We start from the raw sequence: 26870 nt of genomic DNA, 5'->3' as shown, positions 1-26870 counted from the left end.
ATGGACAGATTTGGTTTTTGCGTTCCGGTTCTTTAGACCAGTGCGAAACGATTTTTCGGGGCTGATCGTGTGAGACTAGGCGTATGTGAGCCTCGTACTCCCGGCGTAATTCCCCTTCAGTCCGTCCACTGGAGATATGAAAAAGGTCGTTAGCTCAATTCTCAATACAATTTTCTCACGCCGATTGATCTCAACGTGTGTACCAAAATTCCCACTCAAAAGTTTAACAGGCGTATTTTGCTTCATACCCTCGTCTCTATGAGGCATCCCGTATAACTTGGGCGAACTTAACAAAACAGACTTAAGACTTTTTAAAAGTTTGTTTGAAATCTCGGTTGAAGTATTAGTTGACAAAAGAGTAGCAAAGGCGAATCCGTTTTAAAACAAAAATACCCACTACCTTTTACTGAATGATCGATTGTGCATCAATAACTAACTCGACGTAAGGAAGCGATAGCTACGCATTACATGAAGGTCGGATAATGGAGTTGACAATTTTCCCTGAAACCTGTCCATAATATGTTTTAAAATATGCCCGCCCATTTTCTTTACATTCGTTTTTTTTTTTCAAAAACAAGGCGAACTCAACAAAAGTAACATTAACATTAGATCTTTATCCTTTTTTCTATAAAAGTATTTTAAAAAATCGATATTTGCTGAATTCGCCCTTGTTGCACGGGTCGCTTCATATCATATATTATTTGTAATTGACCTCATTAATGGTAATAAAAAATTGGCTTTTGTATGATTTTTTTTTACTTGTCTTTTGTGATAGTTTGATGCGCCAAAATTAACTTGCATTATTTGCGTTAGTGCACATGTCCACTCAGCTTAACATTACGCGTATGCTGTCATTTTCTCCCTCTTTTGTGCACGAATTTAGTCAGATAAGGATGATAGTAATTTAACTACTACCGGTGAGTACTGGCATTGTTTTGTGCGCGCGCGCGCGTATTTATGGTGAGTAATGTTGTAGGTGGGGTACAGGAGTCGATAACCATGAGGTTAGTGTTTGAACAAAGGAGTTCGAGTGGGAATGGGCAGGATGAAACGGAAGTTGTGTCGGTCTATTATTTGCGACAGCTGTTCAAAAGACAGCAGCTGCCCCTTGTTGTTAGCGCGTGTACTTGCTCATCGAACATACATCCAATTTTGAATAATTATAATTTGTTTTTATTGTTGGAAATATCTTTTATAATTTTACTAAAATAAATTACAGTATTTTACTGTACAAAAATTTAAGCATTAGGGATATGAATTCACATTTTATTTTTTAAGTTTGTAAACGAAGAACGGTTGTAATTGTGCAATACTTTGATGATCAGTTATTACCGTTTGTTTTTAGATCCTAAATTCATTTTACCTGACTTTGTTTCAGCTAGCTTCACACGGTAGATTTATGTAGACGAAAATATTGTATTACTCTTTCTGTAGCGTTTTACTCTCATCTATTTTTAAGCATTATAAGGTGTTTTCTTCAAAAATGTTTGCCCGCTTTGTTAGTACACACTTTTTTATAAAAATTCTCCTGTTTATTCAGATTGACAATGAATCAATCTGAACAAATTACATTTACGGTAACAGTAACCGAAGGCAATATTTATTTTAATTTCGCTTCAATACTGTAATTTTCACAAGCTTCCAAATTAAAAATAAAAATAATATTACTAGCTTAAGTTCTCGGCTTTGGCCCCTATCAAATCTACTACTCGATCATTAAATCTTTTATTTCATCAAAATCTCTCTGTAAAACTTATTTCTGGTTTGAGGTGGAGAGCAATGAATTTAAAAGCTTGATGGATCTCTTCTGTTCTTGTTAATACCACATATGGTTGTCCGTTAGAAAATTCGTCACTGCAAATCTGCTTGACAAATTTAAGGGTTTGTCACTGATATATATTATTTTATTGTTATAACAAATGCCACGTTTACTGGAAATTTCAATCTTTTGAATCTGAAAGAACGAGAAGAATTCTTGATATAATTACTGTTTACCTGTAATAATCTTAGCCTTGATTGTAAAGATTTTTGAAAATTTCTAGTACCACCTCAGAGGCACAGTATATCCACGTTTTTTAATAATATAACGGGACAACCACATTTAAATTTCAGCTGCTTCGTGAGTAGGAAATTATTAGAATCTTCTTTATTTAAATCTGAATCAATGAATTTGTAGGTAAATTCTACCTCACCATTAATTTTTTCCAAAACCAAATTATTTAAAAAATTTACTAATTTTTTTGTTGTCAGTATTCCCCTTTCGTGAAACTTTTAGCATTCTGGATTTAAGGTATTGAATGCTTTTATTTCCTTTTACGAAGTAAAGGAAGTATTTGATCGTGAAAAATTTTAGTTTTCAGGTTCAGGTTTCAACGGGAATATCCATCTTGACCATCTCTGAACCCATTTTGACTAGTTTCGGCGTGTCGTCTGTACGTACGTATGTCCGTATGTATCGCGGCATAACTCAGAAACGATTAGCCGTAGGATGTTGAAATTTTAGATTTAGAACTGTTGTAACATCTAGTTGGGCACCTTCCCTTTTGATTGCATCGACTGAACCAAAAGTGTCCAAAAAAGCCCAAAATCCCAAAAAATTTGGATTTTGGACTTTTCTTAACTGCAGTAATAAACCCTCATTGAGAGCTTTTCAGTGATATATCATAAGTGTTACTTATTTACATTGGTTCCAGAGTTATAGCCAAATAAAATTTTACTTAATGAAATATTTGGATCTTAGAAGGAAAGGCACATGGTTCGAATAAGACTTCATCTCCTTTTATTTTTTAACTTTTTTTTTAAATTTTAATATATTGATTTATTAATAAGTGTTAATCCTTGATTGAAAAAATTTTCAGTAAATAATCAATAATAACAATAAAGAAATAAATTTGAAAAAATCAGAAGTTATTAGTGAAATAAAACTATGTACTTTTAAAAATGTGTTTATGTAATTTAATAGGCATTATTACATATGTAATAGGTTTGGTGAAATATCTGATTGTTTAATATTAATTGAAAATTTTAATTTAGAATCGTATTATTTTTGGATTTTATAGTTTTGTTTTATTTAATTATTCTGGAATTTCTGTTTAATTCTATCTACATTAAAGTTAACTACAGAGTGACTGAAAAATAGACCCTCACAAGAACAACATATCCACTGAGCGATACATACTCGATTAAATTGCAAACAATTCTTATCATTTAGTTCATTACTACTCTGATATTGTTGGACAGTATTTTCCGTAAGTCGGAGTTAATCATCATTTCATTTATTTGTTTTTTGTTTCTAATTATTTAATTGCTGTTTGGTTTGATATAATTCTTCTGATCTTAAATTGTGTACACGTTCTCTAGTTTTCAAATTTCCTCTCTCTTTATATATACATCATCCTCTCTTAATCTTTTTATTCTTCCTTTGTTCGTAACATTTTCTTCCTATTCATATTCATCTTGTTATTTTTTTGAGATGTATTTCTTCATGTTATCTTTCATTTTCCTATATGATTGTTTCTTTTTCATTTTCTACTATTCACCAAATAATCCAATAATAAAAACTGAGTATTTTACGACCCTAAGGTCGAAATTAATATTTGTAATTAGTATACAGGAGTACACTAAATGCAATAGTTTAATTATTACTAACTTTTATTTATATGACACACCAGAAATTTAAAACCTTTGTTAATCAGCAACTCACAAAGATATGAAAAATAATGATATAGTAATATGAGTAATAAAGGGGCTTTTACTCTCTATCCTAATATTTCATGTAAGATTGTTAAATTAATAATTGTATAAATATTTGATGTTGATAAAAACGAATATTTCAGCAATTATGTAATTGTTCACTTTATTAAAGAATTGGAGAATCCTATCTCACTTTAAAATGAAAAAGTTTAAATGAAGTGCAGCAAAAAATGTGTATATGTAATTTAATAGGCGTTCAAGGACGTCATGTGATGTCCACATCAGATTTTTTTTATAAATATTTTGAATTAGTCAATTAAAATTTTTAACCATATTCTGCTCTCCGAAGTAAGTTTATAAATTTACATTTTGATACATATATACTGTTTTATTGTCAGCAGAAATGAAAAAAAATCATATTTCTCCAAAATTAGATTTTATTATCCAGTACTTTGTTTAAAGAAAAATACTTTTACATGAGACCAATTGTGGGAAAAATTTAGGTAAGCTTCAGTCTTTTCAGCTCTTTTGCCTCTTGGAATGATCTGTAGATTTTGATGAAAATTTCCATATAGTATTGTGGTTATTCCTCCCATTGCTTCTCGATTTCAGTTGTACATATCCTATAAAGTACATTTAAGAGCTTCTAGAGACTTTTTTGGGTCATTCTACATTCATTCCATTCTGAAATATATATTTTGAAATAACTTCTCCCGCCAGAGAAGTTTTCTTACATTTCACAATTAATTTGGAGAATTTTAATGGCAGTTAAAACATGAATGGGTTGCCCTTCTTGCAGTAAAGTAACTGCTTCTTCAGATAATGCTGTTGCTAATGCAGTTTTTGTGTCTGAAGTTTTGACAAAATTATGGTAATTAAAAGACTGGACAGATCTCTGTTTAAAACCAAAGGTATAGCAACAGCATTTGCTAAAACATCAGGTGTGTATGAATCTGGATAACAACGTATTCAGGGATTTAAAAATAATATTTGTGTATGAGGGATGTAGAAGTTAGACGATTCTAAGTTTACTTCTCTAAGTGATCGTTCAAAAGTCTCATATATCTCTCCACTGTTTTTATTGCTTGATGATAGAAAATGCAAATCAATAACCTAAAGTTACATCATAGATTATTTGTAAATCTTTGTCATAAACTATTTACTAGTGTTCAGGTCTTTGAAATAGCTACACGTTTTGAGGGAAAAGTGTGAGTTGTTTGTTGTAACAGTAACATTTATAGATTAATTTAAAAGTAAAGTCATTAAAGTAATTATTTCTGTATGCATCAGGAAACAGATTGCATTCAAAGTACGTTATCTATTATTTAAATAATAAATAACTAAATGGAGAAATAATAAGCAGAATCTGTATTTCAAGATGGAAATAAACAACCACAGGCAGATGTCTGGTAGGGTAATATTATAAGGACGAAATGAAATTTCTGTTAGGTTAGAATTTATTTAAAACAAAATTGCAAGAATGAAATGAAAATAACTTTTTCAAATACAGAAGAAAATAAGAAAAAAAAAAATTATAATACTGGTTTACTGTGGAAGTTAAAAATGATTAAAAAATTGAACAGTTAGTTCAGCCACAAAAAGTAAGGCTCATTATGCAGCATTGGTTTGATCTGTGATCTACCAACAGTTGGCTTCAGTATATGTACACTATCTGGTAGATGTATCATGAATTGTATTTATGGTTCAGGCATGGTTTATAGTGTGATTAGAACATTTTAAGACGACATTGATACTGTAAGTTAGCAGTTATCCAATTTAACATATTGTGTGTTAGCTTCAAATGAAACCTTAAAAATTTTTCCTTTTTCTATTTTTAAAAAATCAAGCAAAAATCTAGTTTTTACTTTTTGTTCACCTTTCATATACAGAGGGATCCAAAGAAATGTACTCGCTGTTTGCTAGTCCATATCTTGTGATAAATTTGACTTGGCGTGACAATTTTTGGCACTGAGAGAGGGTTATGATGTGTGTTTGAAATGCCCACCAGCAGCTTCTATATAACGCCTATGGTGCTGAACTGTACACCGAACTATTGTTGTTAGTGTATCTGACGTAATGGCAGCAGTACATGACTACAGTTTTTTTACGTAGCTCATCAATTGTTGCTAGTTTATGTCTACACACATCATTCTTGACAGTCCCCCTGAGATAGAAGTCCAGAGGTGTCAATTCAGGAGACCAAGGTGGGTACTCAACAACACCTCTTCGACCCATCCACCATCCAGGTAGGGTTTTATCGAGGTAAACCCTGACATGTTGATGGTAGTAAGGCAGGGCTCTGTCTTGTTGCATGTAAAAAACATTGGATGGCAGATGAAATCCTTGTCTGAAGCATATCAAGATATGCCTCACCAGTTACAGTATTCTCAAAGAAGAAGGGACCGATCAAACCACGCACTGATAAATTACACCACACAGTATTCAAATCTATTGCAAATGCGAGCAATTTTTCTACGTGTTGGTGGCACTGTTCCAAACTCTCTCTGCCACTGACATTGTACCTCTTGAATGTTCTTGTACTTCCATTACCACTTCACTATAGCCTTGCATTCAACAAACGATAAGCGACTCCAGCCATTGTTACTACGAGACTGTCTTTCTGCTGCACTGGTTAATATGACTGGTTTGTTCCACCACCAACCACTTGCGCATGTACAGCATAAATTGCCTGCTCCATGTACCACAACAAATCTAATACCTTACACTACACATTAGATTAGTGAGTGTAGCGTAAGCCTTTTTATTTAAATATTATTTAATTACAAACAATGAGTACATTTTTCTAGACCCCTCAGTAATCCTGATCTCATTTCTTCTGACTGTTGCTTATTTGGTCTACTCAAAGAGGCATCAAGAGGCAGGCTATCAATTCACTTCAAATCAAGAATTGAAGGAAGCGGTGCTTGTTTGGTTGTTGCTAAATCAATTTTTTTTAAGAGCATAAAGTCTGAGATAGAAGTATATTGAAAAAAGCAAGGGGACTATGCTGAAAAGTTTTTTTTACATTTATCGAAATAAGGATTGCCAAAAATTATATTTGACTCACTGTTGTATATTTAACATATAGATGTATGGTGGAAATGAGTTTTGAAAATTTTTCATTTTTACTTCCTTGTACGAAGTAAGGAATTGTGATTGAAAAGTAAGTATTATACTGAAAAGTTATTATACTGAAAAGTAAGTATTGTGATTGTGAAAAATTTTGGTCCAAAAAAATTTGGATTTTGGACTTTTTCTTAACTGCAGTAATAAGCCCTCATTGAGAGCTTTTTAACAATATATCATAAGTGTATATTTTCATTGGTTCCAGAGTTATAGCCAAATAAAATTTTAATTAATAAAATATTTATATCTTAGAAGGGATGTCACATTGGTTCGAATCAGACTTCATCCTTTTGGGCCTGACTGACTTAAAAGGGCTGGAAGGTGTAACAGGGTGCTTTTATAATATCTCTGCAAACAATTGTCTGATTTTCAAAATTCCAACCAGGTATTTATTGTTATATCTCCGCAACCAATCTTCAAAAAATTCAATTTCAATTCGATTTCCAAAAATTCAAATGGGGTATTGCCTTGTATAATACAAAATCACGATGTAACCAAACCAGAACAAAAAAGCAATGTTTGTAAGCAATGTTTATTTTCAGCAGTTATGTTTTTTAATATTTATCTCTTGTTTTACTAATAATAGAAATTATTATTAGCTATTTTTAATTCAATTAATGAAGGAAATGAAAATGGGTGCAAATTCCCAAACTGCACAATTTTTTCTATCCACTTTAACCAAAAATTCCTACTACTTTATCATTCCAGAATAATTTAAATGAAATGTAGGCGTTAACCAGATAACGGTATTACTGTAGTGTTGTTCATATTGGCCATACAGTTTGATGTCCGATTACACTTTGTACTTTTTTTATTTTTACAAGAGATGAATTTTGTTGGATGCTAAAAAATGGTAGGCCTAAATGGGATTTAAAGAGGTAGTTACTTTCATTTACTTTAAACAGTGTAATAAAGAAATATTGAGGTTAAAGTACTTTATAAAAACTAGGGCTAACAAAGTATGGTTTCTATTACAGTAGGAAAACTTTTTTTTATTGTGAATGGTTTTTATAAATATTTTTTTTTATCTTTGATAGGAGGACAATACTGTGATGGAACTGGTGGAGAAATATGGTCCAAAGAAGTGGACATTAATTGCAAGACATTTAAAAGGTAGAATTGGCAAACAGTGCCGTGAAAGGTGGCATAATCATTTAAATCCTAATATTAAAAAAACTGCATGGACAGATGAAGAAGATAGAGTCATTTATAGGGCTCATAAACAGTGGGGCAACCAGTGGGCAAAAATTGCCAAACTTCTTCCTGGCAGGTATGCTTTTCCATATCTATATCTATTTTCTATATAAAAATATATATATTATAAATAAATCTCTTGGGTTTTTTTTTGTTTGTGCTAATCTCAGAATCTTTAGTAAATTGATTTCAATGAAATTTTGCATGCTGATAACAGGCACTCAACAGAAGGAGTTCTACTTTGTTTGATATCAATATGTTAAAAAGAACTGGAGTTACTATATACTTTTCTCATGTACCTTCTTAACATGCCCACAAGTTAGTCCAATAATGCGCCTCATTATTCACTCTTCCCCTCTGTGCCATCATTACATCGCAGTTTCTTCAAGAGCAGAATTTATCAAAAAGATTTATGGACTCATTGAGTCTATAAATTTGCACGATGATGCATGTTTATGTGAGCTTGTGATAATGGCACCAAGAAACGAACATGTAAATGCCATAAATAGCTGTATAATGCAATAATTTTCAGGAGATGAAAAAATATACTAGTTCTCAGTCAATTCAGTTTTGAGCAAAGAGGATGGAGTTCATTCTCCAACTGAGTTGTTGAATTCTTTATGAGTATCAGGATTATCACCTTGCACATTAAAATTAAAAGTAGGTGTTCCAATTATACTCATGAGAAATCTGAAGCCTCCACAGTTGTGTAATGAAACTGGTTTGAAAGTTAAGTCTAAAAAAGCATATTATTAAAGAGACTATTTTAACAGGCTGCAGCAAAGGAGAAACTGTATTTATGTCTAGAATTCTGGTTGTTTGTATTAACTTTCCATTTTAATTTAAAAGATTCCAGTTTTGAGTTAATATAAATTTTTCAGTGACCATCAATAAATTATGAGGTCAAACTTTATGTGTAGCTGGTATAGATGATTTATGAGTTGCTGCTTGCTTTTCTCTAGCAGTTGTACGTGGCATGTTCTCAAGTAACAAAGAGCAGTGAGCTCTTTATTTGCTGTGATAGTGGAAGAACTAAATATCTAGTTTATAATAAGGCGCTGGTGTAAATTGTATATTAAAACACTATTTGCATTATTCTACAGAAATAATTTCATATATCTGTAGTTATATGAACCATGTTCATATTTATAAACATGTTTATAAATATATAAATATCTCAAAATTATAAAATATTAATTTTATATATCAAGGCCACATAAATGATGAATCTATTACTTCATCCTTTGGAAATTCATAAATTGCAATAAGAAATATTTTACATGTACTATTAGCGCTTTATGAACTCGGCAATTGCTACAACAATCATAGTTCACATGTGAAGCCACGGGTACCTGCTAGTTTATATATGTGTATATATAATTAATCCAAATCTGCTAGTATGAAATTAATCCAAACACAGAGAATTTTTTTGTTTATTTCTAAGTGCTTAACCATACTCATTCTTTAAATTGACAGTGAAATGTGAAGTTATTGTTCTTTGGGTATTTAGAAATTTTCATGTTATAAGTAGAATTTTGTGAAAGTTTATTTCAGTTTTTATTACAAAATTATATTTTTGAATTTTTTGTTCTGAGATTTTTGATTATGTAATAATAAATATAACTCCAAGAAAGTGTTTGAAAATTGTTTCTTTTTCTGTGCATACCAATATGACATATCAACTTTATGACATACTACTCAGCTTCTGAGTAGTATGGTGTTGAACTAGGATCAGTGAATTCTATTTTAAAATGGTTTAAAGAAACTGTTTTTTTTTTTTTTTTCACTTCAAAGGAAAAAATATATATTGCTATGATTGTAAAAGAAAAACTATTCCATCACAGGATCGGCTAATAGAAAAAGGAAACGATAAAAAATTATCTTTTGTGAACTTAAATTGAGAATTATCAGCCAGTGGACAGATTTACAAATGACACTGTTAGACGCCAACTTCTTGCAGCTGGATGAAAAGCTCATTGGTCAACTAAAAGCAGCGTTTTAGCACCAGCAGTGGTTATATTTTCACAATTAATAATTTTATATTCAGGGGCAAAAGGTTCCATATGTTAAAAAAGCATCAGATAAAAATATATCACCAGTTCATATCCAGTAATCAGTCAAACATCCCAAAAAAAATATTTCGGGGTTGTTTCACATTTGAGAACCCTTGTTCAGTACTTCCAGTAGATGGATATTGAAAAGTGATGAATATATCAACATTCTGAAAGAAAGGGTCATGTCACAATTTCAAAACAGCCTACCACAAGGCAACGGAGTGTTCAAACAAGATTTGGCATCACGCCATACTGCCAAAAAAGTGGAAAGATTTTTTGAAGAACGAAAAATTTAATTGCTCCCATGGCCAGCCAACTTTCCAGACTTAAACCCAATTGAAAATGTTTGGGCAATAGACGAAAAGAGACTAAAAAATGAATTGTACCATAAAAATTGGTTCATTAAAGCTATAATATTGATATGGTTTCATGTTGAAGAAATTGAAATTCATTGTAAAATATGTGAATTTTTATATCCCATTCTGTTTACTATCTTTAACGTATATGCTGCTTAACAATTGGAATGGATGGTTTCAATAATAACTTTTTTTTAATTGTTTTTAAATACTGGTGCAAGTGGGTAGAAGTAAATGGTTAAATTGCATTAATTTACAGTTTAATAATTATGACCATGCATATATCAGTGAATTTTATTTTCAGTCAGGTATTTTTAAAGTAAAGATAATAATTAAGATAATTGCAAAAGGATTAACTTTTTGTTTAAATTACTTCTAACTATTACTGCAATTCATTTACATGTTGGTGTTTTCTTAATTAAAATCATATGTTATGAATTAGTGAAATCATGACATTTAGCAAGTTCAGTCAGGAGGAACATCTTGTTAATGTTTGATATGATGATTGCAAGAAACTAGGTCAGAGGGTAGCTAGGAGACTTAATGTTAATCAGTTTGTCCTTTCTAGATTATTAAAACATTACAGTGAGAATCTGTCATGAAGTTTTATCCATGGTGGGGGTTTGTAGAAGACAAATTAATTTCAGGATTGATTTGTTAATAAAGTCAGTTAAAGAAAATAATTTACAAATGCGACATGCGACAGTCTTGTACTGTTCTGTTCATAATGCTACCATCATAGTTATTTCAAAAAAAAAAGAAAAAACTATGTGAATTAGTGTAAAGCTTATTCTGGAATATCATATAAAGGAAAATGTTTGATAAAAAATCAAACTATTCTTTCACATTGACAATCATTCTTAGTACTTAGGTAAATAATGATATATCATTGACAGTTAATTTAGAGCATTTAATTGGACAGCATTTTGTTTAGCACATATATAACTTAACATTTTAATTTGTTGGCAGCATTTCATGAATAGATATTGTAATTGTGTTTGGCATAAGTGAAATTAAATATATTGATTACAACAATAAATTAATAAATGTTTTAGATTAAGTTTTTCAATTATTTAGCCATCGATTGGTTCAACAAACTCTGTATTGGTGAAATGTAGAGTGGTATTGGGGCATCATATGTCTAGGTAGGTATTATATTTATGTTGCGTCAGAAATTGACAGTTATGGTCTACTTATTTTTAGTGATATTAAGTAAATGATATATATTTTATTGATTCTTTATGTAGACCTGGTTTGTTTAGGACGGACAATGCTATTAAAAATCATTGGAATTCTACCATGAGAAGGAAGTATGATCCAGATGATAAATCAGGAGAAGGAAGAGGCAGAAGTAAATCACGATTGAGAATGTCACAACCACAGCAACCTCAGCAATATGTGACTGTCACTACTACTCAACCCAGCGGTTCAACATGGTATACATCACCATCCGGATTTATTACAGCTGATAAATTAACCGTAAGAAAAACATCATTCTCCTTTGTAACAGTAAATGTCTAGTTTTCAATAGCTAATTTGGTAAAAATGGATCTAACCACTTTTGTTCATAGGTTATTTGTATTATAGTTGCTTCTGTTTAGTGCAATGAATTCTTTTTTCTTTATTTTTACCTTTATTTTTAATTTAATTTCTTAGTTATGTTGTCTTAATTTCTGGTCTTGGATCATTTAACTTTTTTAGTTAGTCCTTGCAAAGTTAATCTTTGTAGTTTTAACCCCAAATTGCTTAGGCTATTTGTACTTTTGTACTTTAATAGATTTACCACCTGCTTTTTAAAGCATCTTAATGATTTCAGAGTGAAATTTTTTCAGAAAGTTGTGACTAAGGATTTGATGAGCATAATGTAAAAATATTGCCAAATGATTACATCATTATAGCCCTTTGGCTTTTGTATAATAGGTTGTCAAATTGAGGACTACCGATTAAAATGGTTACTCTCAATTTTTCAATTCTCTCTGACCATTGTTTGTCATTGGGTCTTCATGAACATGGGATGTGAGATTACAAATATATAAACAAAAACTAGATTAAAAAAAAAAAACTATAAACAAGATGCAAGCTACTCAAATTTCATTGTGCAATAAAGCTATCCAGATAGCACAAAACTTTACAGGACGACAGTCTCATTTATTGACTGTGTTAACACAAATCTCTCTGTGATTAATCTTAGTGATCTACATCAATGAATTCAATAAAAATCAATCAAATTTGTAATCTTGTAAGATTTTGCTTATACCTATGTACAGACAGCAGTTATAAAATCTGAGTTTGAAATTAGTTATCTAACCCACCGGGTTGGTCTAGTGGTGAACACGTCTTCCCAAATCAGCTGATTTGGAAGTCAAGTGTTCCAGCATTCAAGTCGTAGTAAAGTCAGTTATTTTTACATGGATTTGAGTACTAGATCACGGATACCGGTGTTCTTTGGTGGTTGGGTTTTCAATTAACCACACATCTCAGGAATGGTCGAACTGAGACTGTACAAGACTACACTTCATTCACTTCAAGACTACACTCATACATATCATCCTCTGAAGTATTATCTAAAAGGTAATTACCAAAGGCTAAGCAGGAAAAAGAAAGAAGTTAATTATATGATCGTAACATTAATTAATCATTCCAGGCTGTTGTTTTTTTTTCTTCAATTTTTGTAAGACTTTTTTTTGGTAAATACACAGCGTATGCAGAGGATTGTATGTTTATGTTAAGGTGGATGTGTAATATTTATGAGCAATGTGTGACAAAATCATAAAAATTAATATAATTGTGTTTACAACTATTCAGAATTATATTTTTATTCTGCAGAACACAAGGTAATAATTTAGACATATAGATTTAATAATCATTTTTCTTCAATTTGCGTATATTTTTATTTTTGAGTTAGTTTTTTGAGGAATATTTCAGAGTAGTAATCTAACATGTTTCTGCTTGTTTTTCAAAAGTGTTATTTTGGAATAATTTTTACTTTTTTACAGAGTGGTAGTGATTGGCTGCCAAAAAAATTACCTACAATTGCAGAACATAATACATCATCTTTAGTGACAGCACCTTTGTGCAACAATAATGTAGAATCTCCTCCAAGACCTGCGACAGTACCTCTTCAGTCACCTTCTCATAAATTTGTTTCTCTCAGGTATTAATCTTATTATTAAGTTGCAGTTTTTTTGTAATACCTTACTGACTAGGTATAGGGATTGCTTTTAAGAAAAAAAAACATGGTCTAAATATCAGTACTCTTATTATCAACCGATTGCAGTGCTGAAATGTTCAGTGTATGTTGATGTGTTCTCTGTTATCAGAATTTGTATATAGAATCATTATTGAAATCTCCATCTTATAGTCCGAAGCTCTTAATGTTCTTTCTGAAAGTAGCTGTTCAGTTATCAATGTTTGAAATTTCACTTGCTTCTGGACACATAAAACAGGAAAAGTAAACCATTTACTACTTTACAGAAAACCTTATTAAGGTATTAATGTGACCAGAACCTTGGTAAAATTTTCTGTAACAACTCAACAATAGATTTTCACTTACCCATTAATAAATAATATTTAACTTGTAACTGTGATTTTAAAAAAAAATTACTGATCTCATATCAGAGCAATAAAAAAATCAGCCTCTTCAAATGGCCAAAAAGTCTCCTTTCATTCCTCCAATGCATCAGTGACCTGGAATCTGAACGACTCAGTGTTACTAATTGGTAAAAGTGACATCCCCATATAAGTTCAAAATTAAACTGATAGGAGCTGACCGCCCTATGGATTACCTCTCTGTCTGAGTATATAGTGATCTTTTGGTGGTAAAATTCCTTCCTGTGTTTAGATATACACCTAAGAACTGTGAAGACCTATTATGTATTGGAGAGTCTCTATAGACTATAACTGAGTGTATGACAGTTCCCTATAGACTACAGCCATACCAGCCACCAGAAGTCTGTATAAAACACCAGGCACTCCTGATTACTTCAACCAAGAGTGATCTTAGACATCTGTAAAACAGATTTCTGTTATCAACAGCTATTGTAATTCTTTTACATTTTAATTAGTAGTCTGCTATTAGACTACTAATACTTATGATAGTAGTAAGTACTTATGATAGTACCGGGTGGTGCAGAGAAACGGGAAGTTTTGAATTTTATGTTGTTAGGCTGTAGATGTACCATAAATGGGAGAAAGATGTTTCTTTCTCCAACTGTAGAGCAGTAATGGACATTTAGTTGTGATGGAGCAGTGGAATGGTGTAGAGCATGTGGTTGCCGTAACTGCATTTTACCAACATGGTGATAGTGTGACAGTTTCCCAAAGAATATTTTGGTGACACTATGAAATCCCACCCCACGGTCAAGTTCCTTTTTCACACAATCAAAACTTGGGTTTGTAATTTTAAAGAGACTGGTTCGGGTTTGAAAAAAATACCTAGTGAGGAGCTATATATATGCCAGACAATGTTGGTAAGCAGTGTTCATCGTTTGGTGCAGAAAATTGCCTCATCATTGGAGCTCGGATGTTGAAGCGTTCAAAGAATACTCTATAACCTGAAATTTCATCCTTACAAGATTCAAATTGTCCAAGAACTGAAACCTAAAGATTGGTATTTCATCTGCAATTTTATGAAAAACTGTTGTCTAAAGTCAGTGAGAATGCTAATGCTATTGAAACTCATTGGATGTCAGATGAAGCCCATCACTTAAGTGGATACATGAATAAGCAAAACTTCCATTACTGGGCACAAACAAACCCTGCTCAGCTTCACCAGCATCCGTTACACAGTGCGAAACTTACGTTATGGTGTGCAGTTTCGTGTCATGGGGTGATAGGCCCTTTCTTCTTTGAAGATGAAGGGGGTTGTGCTGTTACTGTGATGTCTCAACATTATGTCAACATGCTAGAGACATTTTTTGCTCCTAGGCTCCATTCTCTTCCGAATTGTGACCTTCAACAAACCTAGTTTCATTAGGACAGAGCCACCTCACATACTACCCGATAGTCTGTGGTAGTAGTGAGACGTTTGTTTGGGGCTTCCATAATTTCAAGGACTGCTAACATTGCTTTTTGTGGGGACATCTGAAGAGCGTTGTGTACCAGACTAGACCAAGAAACCTTGCTTATCTCCAAAATAGATTGAAGAGGAAATCACCAACATCCCGGAGAATACATGCGCCGTGCTATTCAAAATGTTTAGAATTGGCTTACTGAATGAGTATGCAAAAATGGACAGCATTTAAGGGAAATAGGTTTTAAAAAGTAATGTATATTGAAATTACTACTCTTGTAAAACATATTTTCAACATCAAGTAACTTAACTTATTTTTTTCTAATTATTAACATTTTCCCCATTTCTCTGTGGCATCTGTATAATATTAAATATCTGTAAAAGATTAGTGCAGTGTTAAGTAGCTAATGTTTTGAATCATAAATAATATTTTTCTTGTCATTGATTAGAACAGCATAAATCTTAATCTGGTAGTCTAATAAATTTTATTCAAGCTGGAGGCTTCACAATAAAAAAAAATAAAAACATTTTGTGTATATGGCAATCAAAACTCATGTCCTGTATAAGAAAATTTGTTCTAGTGATGTCTTTTGTTAGGTGAAATAAATGCTAGCATATAATTTAACACAAATTTTACACCTTAATTATATTCTAGTTGCTGAAGATGGCCCCAAAATCAACTGAAATTTTTTTGTACAAGTTTAAAAAACATTACTGAAATGAAGTTTTTATCTTAAAAAAATTTGTATTGAAATAGTTTAGTTTTCATAAAAAAATTATGTGTTATACCAGAATTTTATAACATCTGACTGCATACTTGTATAGTAAATATATAACACTGATCAATACTATATCTCATTAGTCATTTGATGAGTTTGATGCTATTCTTAGGTATTATGTATTCTACATAATAATTTATCTTTTATATGTAATTTACATGCTAAAAACTGAAATATCTATTTTTTTTGTAATCTTTATCCCTCTTTACAGTTTCCATCCTTCACTTTTTTGTTCCCTGTTTTACAACCAACTGTTAAGTTACCTAATGAGCAACATCAATTGTTGTCTTTTATATTTCATCTTAAAATTGTTTTTATATTGTTGTAGTAAATGTTTCAAAGTAAACATTATCTTGAATTAAAATAAACTACAGCATCAACAGTAATAATATGCTAACCTCCAAGTTGGAGTGCATCTTAGTCTTTTATCCATCAGATGCTGTTTTTGAATCCTGGTCATTTTCATATGCTGAAAATTTCTTTTTCACAGTATCACAAATGAATTAATCTTTTGTATGTTTGTACAAAGTATTCTGTTCTATTCTTGAAGAATTCTATGCCAAAAATAAAAAAATAATGAATTCTTGACGCACTCAGTTTTAAAAGTGATAGGTTTTTTCGTAAATCAATACACTGCTAAAGTAATCATTTACAAAGTAATCTACTCTGTACCTTACTATTCACTTCATCTTGTCAAGTAGTACTAGTTTTTCTTATTATGTTTTATTAAAGATAATTTTATGTATGTTTCTGAGCATGATGATACCATTGAAAAACATTTTGAACAACATTTAGGAAGTGTTCATTGTCTGTTCTGTTGATTCTTAAATACTTGATTACATTGTATTAATTTTCCCTTTATTATGATTTCAGAGTTGTGGATGGTGAACAGATTATCTCCAGTAGCATTGGTAGTCCCATTAAATTGTCTAGTGTAGCGAGCAGCCATGGTTTTAATATGTCTGAGTTTGTTAGATCTTCATTTGATCTGACGAACAATTCACCTGAATCAAAACTTCATCGTTCAGGTAAATGTAGAACCATTGCAGTTAATAATTTTAATTTTTAGTATGTGAATTTTGTACTAGCTATATCTATAGGAAAATGTGATGTTATAGGCTTTTGCATCTTTGGTTTTTGCCTTAACAAGCCTATAAAAAAAAATAATACTAACAAATAAAAACAGAGAAACTGGATGTTATTTAAATTATAGCTTAGTTAAGCAGTTTATCTCAAATTTTTATTTTTTAACTCTATAAACTTCGTTAGAAATACAAAATAAATAATTTTGTTAGAAAATTGTTAGACACTACATTTTTTTTATCTATAATGTGATCTCTTCTAACATAGAAAGAATACAGATGGTTAAAACTTATATGGAAAATTATTGACATTCACTGAATATTGTTGCATGGTATCTACATATTGAATTAGCATTTTGAAAGTAGGCTATCTTAATTTAAATTAGTGTTAAATTTGTATTATTAAAAAACTAAAGGAATTGAAACATTTTGTTATTCAGTAAATAAAATGTTTGTAAATCAACATAGTACAAACTCTTAATGATTTCAGTTCTTGAAAAACTTTAGTGGTTTGTGTGATGTAATGTAAAAAATTATTCAGTTTTGTTATATGTGACACTAAAATTCCTTATATATCTTTGACAGTAATTTTATTATTGTTCTGTGATATTAACAGGATATTTCTTAATAGTATGAAATTTATAATTAAAAGATTGATCTGGATGGGTCGTGTAAATAGCCTTGATTAGATCTACAAAACCTCTTCATTCTAGGTAAGTTCAAAATCAGTTTCCACAATTATTCCTAAAGAAAGCATTTAATAAACAAAGTTAAACCAAGAAAGGTTTTTATTATTACATGTTTAAAGGAAGTGAAGAAATGTTATCCTATTTGACCTTTTAGATTTTTGATAACAATTAGCCTCTGAATTATTCATTTCTTTCAATAACATTTTTCTTCTTTCTGAAAAATTAATCAAAAACTTAATAGTTCAAATAATTTTTTTAGACTGAAGAAACTACTTTGTATAAAAATTCCTCAGAATGAATAAAAACAAAACCTGTTCAGGAAAAGTGTGATTAAGGTATTCTCAAACATGAACAGCTCAGTAAGTCGGCGATAAATCTTGTTGCCAAAGATCGGGATGGTCGATGGCAAACAAAAGATTATTGAATATCTAATAGATTTGAATTTCCTATTATACTTTGTTGAAGATTAAGGTCTTAAAACTTCTTTTTTTATGATCCCACCATACCTGTACGTGTAAATTTCACTATTGTTGAACTGCATTACTGTTTGTGAATTCCAGGTATGTTTGATTTTCTTCACACCAATGAAAACAATTTTCTACTAGAGAAAAGGAATCTGCTTCACAATGAATGATAAATTCCTCATAAAATTCCACCCTCTAGGTCCCCTTCATGAAGTGTGTTAAGTAATATTGGCTTATAGCACTTAAACTTCCATTTCTCTAGAATATTCTGTAAACTTGTTCTGATTATTTCTGTTTTAATGGAAACTTTTCTGGTTGACATTTGAAAGCACTTTAATAATATCTCCATAAGAAGTTGTTTGTTTTTAAAGTGCTACTAGTTCTAGACCTACCTGGTCTTCAAGTACCTCTGATGCCTCCAGTATTTTAAAATTTTATGTTCAACTGATGCAAGTATAAATGGTTATTGGTCACTATGGAAAATTAGAAAATCTCACATGAAATTAATCTTGGAAAGCACCATCCAAAATTAATTTCTTACACTGAAGCATACAGTTTTTTTTTTGTGTAGTTATGCCATTATTTTAATACAGGTGAAAAATGAACTAAAAACAGTTGAATAGCATATATAATAATTATAGTATATAAATGTAATATTACAGTTGCACAATCAACATTTCCCACTTTTGCATGCAGGGAAACTACTTTTAGTTAACCGTGTATATGTGACTAGATTCCTGTGAAAATAGTTTTAAATACCATTTCTCAAGTTTTCAAATCATAGATGTTAAATAATCTGTTAATTAAATTTTTAGTTTTTCTATTTCATAATTTACTTATGGGTTTTCTTTACTTCTTTGTGATTAATTCTGCAACTATGAAGAAGTGACGAAGTTATATGTGAATAGGTATTCTTAATGTGAGATGACTAGGAATTAGTTTACATTTTATAAAATCCAAAAATTGCTTTAACTATATTTATAAAAATACAGTGGTGTTAAATCATGAAAAAAGTAGTAATAAAATACTGAATCATAAAGTAAAATATTGTGGCAGATGTGTCAAAAGTAATCAGTATTTTACTTTCATTTTTGCCTTTATTATCATCAGTTTGGTTATTGTCATTATCTCTTTGTTGCCTCAACATTATTATGTCACACAAGCTATTATTTAATGTTAAAACAAGTGGGTTAAGACCTGATTGGAAAAGGGAGTTAAACATATGCAAAATTGTAAAAAATGTAAAATGAATGGTTTTTTAATTTATTACATATGAATGTAATAAAATACAGGGTGTATCACAAAGTTCTCCCGGCACTTTCATAACCTATTCTACTTGTGAAAATAATGGAAAAAGTTCTTAATAAACATATGTCCTAAAACAACGCTTCATTTGCGAGTTACAGCTAGTGAAAGATTTTGCTCAGATTTCAGCTATCCCAATGAAATGAGGTCAATTGAAATTTTTAGGACTTAATTAAGGAATAGAATTAGTGATTTCTTACGGTTTTTGACCTGAAAAATTGAATAAAATTTGTCCCAGAACCATATACGCAGTAGTTTTTGAGAAATCTAGGGTGAAAATCAATAAATTGTGGGTAAAATCCCTGTTTTTTATGTTTGATGTACAATAACTTTGTTAAATGGGTAATAAACACGTAAAACTTTTAAATGAAACTCGTAGAGAATTTAATTTTGAACGAAATGGTGTAATAAAGTTGAATAAAGAAAAGAAAAGTTAAAAATTCAAATGTTATTTAGAAATAATGCCTTACCACATTTGTCAGAAAAGTACTTATTTAATGTAAACAGAAAACAAATTCTTTTTGATGAAATGAAAAATTTGTAAAAACAAAACTTACTATTAAAAATTGCTGTTAAATCAATAATAATTTCATCAATAACAGTGTCGTGTTGAACAGATCTTTTATAATTGGTATGAATTCTAGTTAGTGAACCTGTTTCCAGAACATTGTGAAAGTCGTGCTAATTTTTTTGGGATCTGGAATCCTGCAATTCAGAAAATGTATTTCATATTCTACTGCAAAAGCTGTTGTAGCATTACCATTACCCACGTACAAAATGACAGTGTATTTCTCTGTTGTAAATAAACACGGCATTACTTCAGTGGCAAACCGATCATGTTCAAACGAAAATTCACAGGAAACTTATGCTAATGACAGCGCAGTTCATAATACCCGATATACTTGATATATTATGTACCTTACAGAATGATTTACAGTAGTGCACATTATTGATCAGCTATTGTTATTTTATTGCCAACTTTGAAATAATAATTTTTTAAATTATTTATTTATTTCTGTTATTAATAAAAAGATTATTATCTAAGTAATTTTTATTTTAAAGTTGTGCAATATAAAAATTTTTCATATCATCAAAAAAGAATTTGGTTTCTGTTTACATTAAATAAGTACTTTTCTAACAAATGTAGTAAGGTACTGTTTCTAAATAAAATTTGAATTTTTCTAACTTTTCTTTGTTTTATTCAATTTATCTTATACCATTTTGTTCAGAATTAAATTCTGTATAAGTTTTATCTAACAGTTTTATGTGTTTAATTACCCATTTCAGAAAATTATTGTACATCAAATATAATAAACAAGGTTTTTTACCTCCAATTTATTGGTTTTCACCCTAGATTTCTCAAAAACTATTGCAGATACAGTTCTGGGACCTATTTTATTTAATTTTTCAGGTCAAAAACCACAAGAAATCACTAATCTTGCTGCTTAATTAACATCCTATAAATTTCAGTATGACCTCATTTTGTAGGGGTATTGGAAATTCGAGCAAAATCTTACTAGCCATAACTCACAAATGAAGCATTTTAAGACCTATATTTTTACGATTTTTTCTGATTATTTGCACAAGTAGAGTAGGTTACGAAAGTCTCAGGAGAACTTCATGATACTTTCTGTATATATAAATATCTTTATCATATATATTATATACCTGGTGATTCAAAAAGGACTTCATAACTTTAAAAAGAAATAAAAATTTATTTAGATAACTTAAAGATTTGGTTGAGGTCTCATTTCACTGTGCATTTCATCAGTGTTGTTAAAAATGGATATATTTACTGGTGCAAAAGGTACTTGCTGTGTGTTTTGGTTTCAAGATTTGCAGTCAGCAACTGCAGTTCTATGTAATTTTCATAGAGTACGGTAAGGAGCCTTCTAGTAGGCATACAATTTACTCTTGGCACCAAACCTTTATCGAGACAGGTTGTTGTGTTAAACATACAGTCACCAGGATGCCATCATGTTCCTGAAGCTGCTGTGAAGCAACTCAGAGAAAGCATTGCTCATGGTCTGAAAAAATCAACTCGACATGCGTCATGTGAGATTGGCATTCCACAAACGACTGTTTTACACTTATTACGTAAACTATTGCAGTTGAAACCATTCAAACTAACTGTGGTTCAATGCATTACAGATGATGACAGAGATGCTTGGCTGCAGTTTTCTGTGGAAGTGATGGTTAGAATTGCAGACAACAATGTAATTTGTAGTGATGAGTCAACATCTCACTTTAGTGACAGTGTTGATACCTGTAACTATCAAATGTGGGGTAGTGAAAATCCCCGTGGAAATTTGCAGCATATTTGTGATAGCCCGAAGGTCTTGTTTTATGTGCCTCAAGCAGACAAAAAGTATAAGGCTCGTTCTTCTTCCAGGAGGTAACGTAAATGGACATGATTCAAAATTTTCTAATTCCTCTTGTTAGACGACAATGACAAAGATGGATGCGATTACTATCAGCAAGACTGGGCATCACCTCACTACTTCCTAGAAATCCAAAATTGACAATTCATCTAACCAAACAGCAAAAGCCAATTGTGCAATTGATTTGTGCACATCAAAGTTCATGATTATTACATTTATTTTATTATTAATTTATTACAAAAACCGAGATAATTCTTGTTTTCATTTACATTAGTTGTAATAAGAATAAGAATTTCTCTGGTTCTAATGTTTTATCTTAATTGGTATCTCCATTTAAATAAACTTTAAAGATTTAATCTGGTATTAAAATAATTATTCAGAACCTAGATGATATTTTTTGCTAATTAAAAATTTTCATGTTTTCATTTCATTGTTCTGCAGAATATATTTTATGAATGATTCATTACTTACCAACAACATATTAAAGCGATGCAATGATTGATAATTACTAGTTATTTAAGTTTTAAAGTTTTATTAATTTATTTACTCTTATTATTCGCTAATAAAATTATAATGGCATAGTGCTGGCATTAAGGAAAACATTTTAAAAGAGTTCTTATTTTTTAGCTGCATGTAAATAAATAAAATAATTTTCTATTATATATATATATTTTTTTTTCTTTCTTAAAAATATATTTACAGAATATTTTTATAAATAGAGTGAATTTGATTTCAAATTAGCGTGAGTCTTTTCTTAATCTTTGTTCAATATTTGTATAATGTTGCTTAAAATAATTTTAATAAAAGAAAAAGAAAAAAAGAAAATAATTTTATAAAAAAATAAGAATTACATACTTCTGTTACAGCTTGACAAGAAAGTAGTAATGCTCTAGTTTATTTTAATTCTGTTTGCAGATAGTCTTATAAGCGGTGAGGAAAAGAATCCTAGCATTCTACGGAAACATTTTAAAGAAGGTAGTAGAAGATATAGAAGTTTTTCAGATAGTGCAGAAGACTGGATTTTACCCAATAAATTAGATGATGTGAGATAATTGATGAATTACTCATTTCTAATTTTAATTATGTTCGTTAGATAATGGCAAATTCTGTTTTATATTTTAATTCTCGTTTAGAAATAATGGCACCTAGCTTAAAACTTAAAATAGATATTTTCATGCATAATACTGCATCCAAAGTGTTAGTTTATACATGTAATCTTGATTGTCAGATAACTTTTGATTTTCAAGTTATTGTGTAACAGTATTTACAATCTAATTTCCTTTTTTTTATAGCTGTTACTGTAATCCTAACAAATTTGAATCTCTTTTTGTTCTTCCTTAATTTCAAACTTATAAATATTGTGGTATAAAGTCTTTCAGTGTTGCATTTTCCGATTTTTCTTTGTCGATAAAAAATGTTTACCTCTCTAGTTACATTTTCTGATTTGCGTATAAGAATTAAAATGATGAGAAAAGGAAGAGCTGAGGGATATTATGAAATATTTATTGTACTGTTCAAAGCAGTAGGAGAGACAGGAGAATTGTTATTACTAGATCTGTGCAGTGGAATACTTGAAGAAAGAAAATGGCCAGAGGACTAAGTAAGAGGATATACAATAAATTGGATGGCAGTATTAAGGAAGAACAATATGGGTTTAAAAGAGGTGTTGGAACAAGGAGCGCTATATTGCTGCTAATAATAATAGGTGAGAGATATAAGGAAAAGAGATGGAGACAGTATGTTGCATTTTTTTTTGACCTAGAAAAGGTCTTTGACAGAGTTAGGTGGGATAAATTACTATTCATTTTGGAAAAGAAAAGGGAGTTGACTGGAAAGAGTGGTGCCTAATAGAAGAACTTTAGTATAACCAGATAATAAAAGTGAGGGTAGGAAATGAGTGACAGGAAGAATAGGAATTGGAAGGGGAGTGAGGCAGGGATGCTTGTCACCAACAATGTTTAGTATATATATCTGGAAGAAATAATTAAATGTCATCTGAATGGTAAAAGAGGAATAAAGATCAGAGGAAGACGAATAGGATGTATGTGTTTTGCTGATTACCTGGGGGTACTGGTGGAAAGTCCAAGTAAACTAAATAAAATGCTTGATGACTTAAATGAAGCTTGTGAAAGTCAGGATATGAGGATAAAGAAGAAGACGACAAAACATATGGTATTAGGTGGAAAAGAGGAGAGGATTGAGATTGAGATAGGAAATGAAGTTTTAGAGCAGGTGAAGAAATTTCAGTACTTAGAGAGCTTTATAACTGATTGTCAATGACCTGACTTGCACAGTAGAGGTTAAAACAAGAGTATCAAGAAGTAAGCAGGCATTTAATAAGAAGGGAAGACTGTCTGGAAAGTTAAACTTAGCTTTGAGGAAGAGATTAATGAAATGTTTTATTTGGAATTGTGGTACTCTATGAAGCTGAAATGTGGCAATGAGAAAGGCAAACAGAGAACAAATTGAGGCTTTTGAGATGCAGATCTGGTCCAGAATGATAAATGCCAGATGGCAAGACTGTGTACAAATGAAGAAGTATTCAGGAGAATCAGAAAGAACAGGAAAATGCTAAATGTGATTGAATATAGGAAAAGGAACTGGCTAGGACATTGTATAAGCAGAAGGTGTTTTTTAGTGGATGCGATAGAAGACTTAGTGAATGGAAGGAAAGGAACAGGAAGGAAGAGATTTCAAATGATATATAGGATTACGAAAAAGGGGAAATATGTAGTGATAAAGAGATTAGAAAAGGATAGAACAAAGTGGAGGGCAGCAGCCATGACAGTACCTAATGACAGAACACTATGAATGAATGAATATGTATATAAGCTACTAAAAGTTTAGATATGTTTGCTTTCTATTTTTGTTTAAAAAATATTCTACCTGTCAAGTTATAAAAATAAGTTATAATAATTGAACAGTAGAAATCAACTTATTAATGATTTAATTACATTAAAAAATATTTTTTTTAAATTGTCACATTATCAAATTCATCATATGGTTATCAAGTGTGTCTATAGGATAAATAAACAACTACCAAATTGATTGGATGCTATTCTATTTAGTTTTAAATGTAATTTAATACAATACAAAATAAGTTATTCTTCCTGCACATTTATAAATTTAAAAAAATTATAACCCACTTGACAAGTTTAAGTGTAGGGTACAGATGACCCTCAAAACCGCTAACCTGTTGCAACAGACATTTTCTCATATCTGATAATTCATGTGGACAATATAAATTTTCTCATAACTTATGTGGAATTCCTTGCTGAAGGAAATTAGAAATTGATTGATTCATATATGTTTTAAACAAGAGCACTTTATTCTCCAAGAAGTATAATTTGGTTTTGTCAATTATAACATATAATAGAATCATTATTCTGCATCCTACGTATTACATAAATACAAATGTATTTTTTTTGTTAGATGATTAAATTAATTATATTTATGAATAATTTGTATAGAGTTTATGTTTACTATTAATCTAATAATAATTTCCCTGCTTATTTGCATAAAATCAAATGTTAAATGAAATTCTCCACTATAACATTTATATTTTGCTTTTTAACAATTTTTTCATTATTTCATGTTTTGTTCATTTACGTTAGATGGAATTTTTAATACTTGATTCTTAATCTGTGTTATTGTAATTCACAATAGTTTAGAAATTATTGAAAAAAGTTTTGGATGGATTCCTAAACAGAATTATTTTGAAATTTTGTATCTTTTATTTCTAGTTTTACCAGCCTAATCAATGGAAATATAAAATTTTCATAATGTTACGACTGCAGAACAAGCAAAAAAAATTTTGAAATTTTCAGTTTTCCATATTGTCCCTAATGAAAATTTTCTTCTATTGAAAAAAAAAAAAAAAAAATACCTTCATAATTAATTTGGCTAGCCCTTTAATTCTTTTTTTTTAGTTTGATGTAGGTTTTCTTATATTAACAAAACATTTTTCTGTAATCTTTAATTTATTCAATTATTATTTGTAAATAAAATTATGATTTACATATATCTAAAATTACTTTAATGAGCTACCCATTAAATACTCATTAATACCAAATAATTTTGACACCATTACATTTAATTATCCTACAGCTAGAACTGATTTAGCTTATTATAATTTTTAACTTTGCAAAAAAATCCTTGAGGCATTTTGAAATTGTAATATGTTCAAATTTATTATTTAAAGAAAAAAACAGATTATTTAGTCGGGATTAAAATTTTCCCAAGCCATTTCAAATTTGTATTTCATAAATATCAAAAAATATATTTGAGGCATGCTAAAGTTTAGACAGAATAATATTTATACCCCAAAGTATTTTTAAAAGAACAGGCCATTTTGGTGGGACTTTTTACCTGCCAGGTGATCGGGAATGTTATACATGAGTGCGATTAAGTAACGCTATGGGTAGGTTGAAGTGTGGGAGAGAGCATATTTTGGCGGCCGACTGAGTTGAAGTGTGCTGCGGTGCAAGTGGCTCTCACAAGACCATGTGACTTACAGTAAGCGTACAGTTGTTAGACAAAATTTTGGATTAGTTAAAAAAATCTCACCATAGTAATTTTATTTTTTTTAGAATTTTCATACATTTAACATTGCATATCTATTGATAGACAATACATTCATCAAAAAAATATTTTTCTATTTACCCTCTGTTTTCGTTAATTAAATTGTATTTGCATTTATTATAATAAAATATAATGAATTGAAAAAGTGAATAAAT

General features: G+C 30.3%; 1 protein-coding gene across 4 annotated transcripts in view; it reads left to right on the top strand.

Moving 5' to 3' along the window:
• Myb (proto-oncogene like protein Myb) overlaps positions 1–26870 on the top strand; it is a 176870-nt gene that overhangs the window by 93449 nt on the left and 56551 nt on the right. For all 4 annotated transcript variants that reach the window (XM_075359436.1, XM_075359437.1, XM_075359435.1 and 1 more), the window contains exons 4-8: positions 7857–8089; positions 11686–11902; positions 13420–13577; positions 17087–17241; positions 23050–23177. In XM_075359436.1, the coding sequence (XP_075215551.1) occupies positions 7857–8089; positions 11686–11902; positions 13420–13577; positions 17087–17241; positions 23050–23177 (891 nt within the window). The remainder of the gene's footprint in view (positions 1–7856; positions 8090–11685; positions 11903–13419; positions 13578–17086; positions 17242–23049; positions 23178–26870) is intronic.

Source organism: Lycorma delicatula, chromosome 3, assembly GCF_047948215.1.
Source record: "Lycorma delicatula isolate Av1 chromosome 3, ASM4794821v1, whole genome shotgun sequence".
NCBI classification, from domain to species: Eukaryota; Metazoa; Arthropoda; class Insecta; order Hemiptera; family Fulgoridae; genus Lycorma; species Lycorma delicatula.
This window is presented reverse-complemented; position numbering and strand designations above follow the sequence as displayed.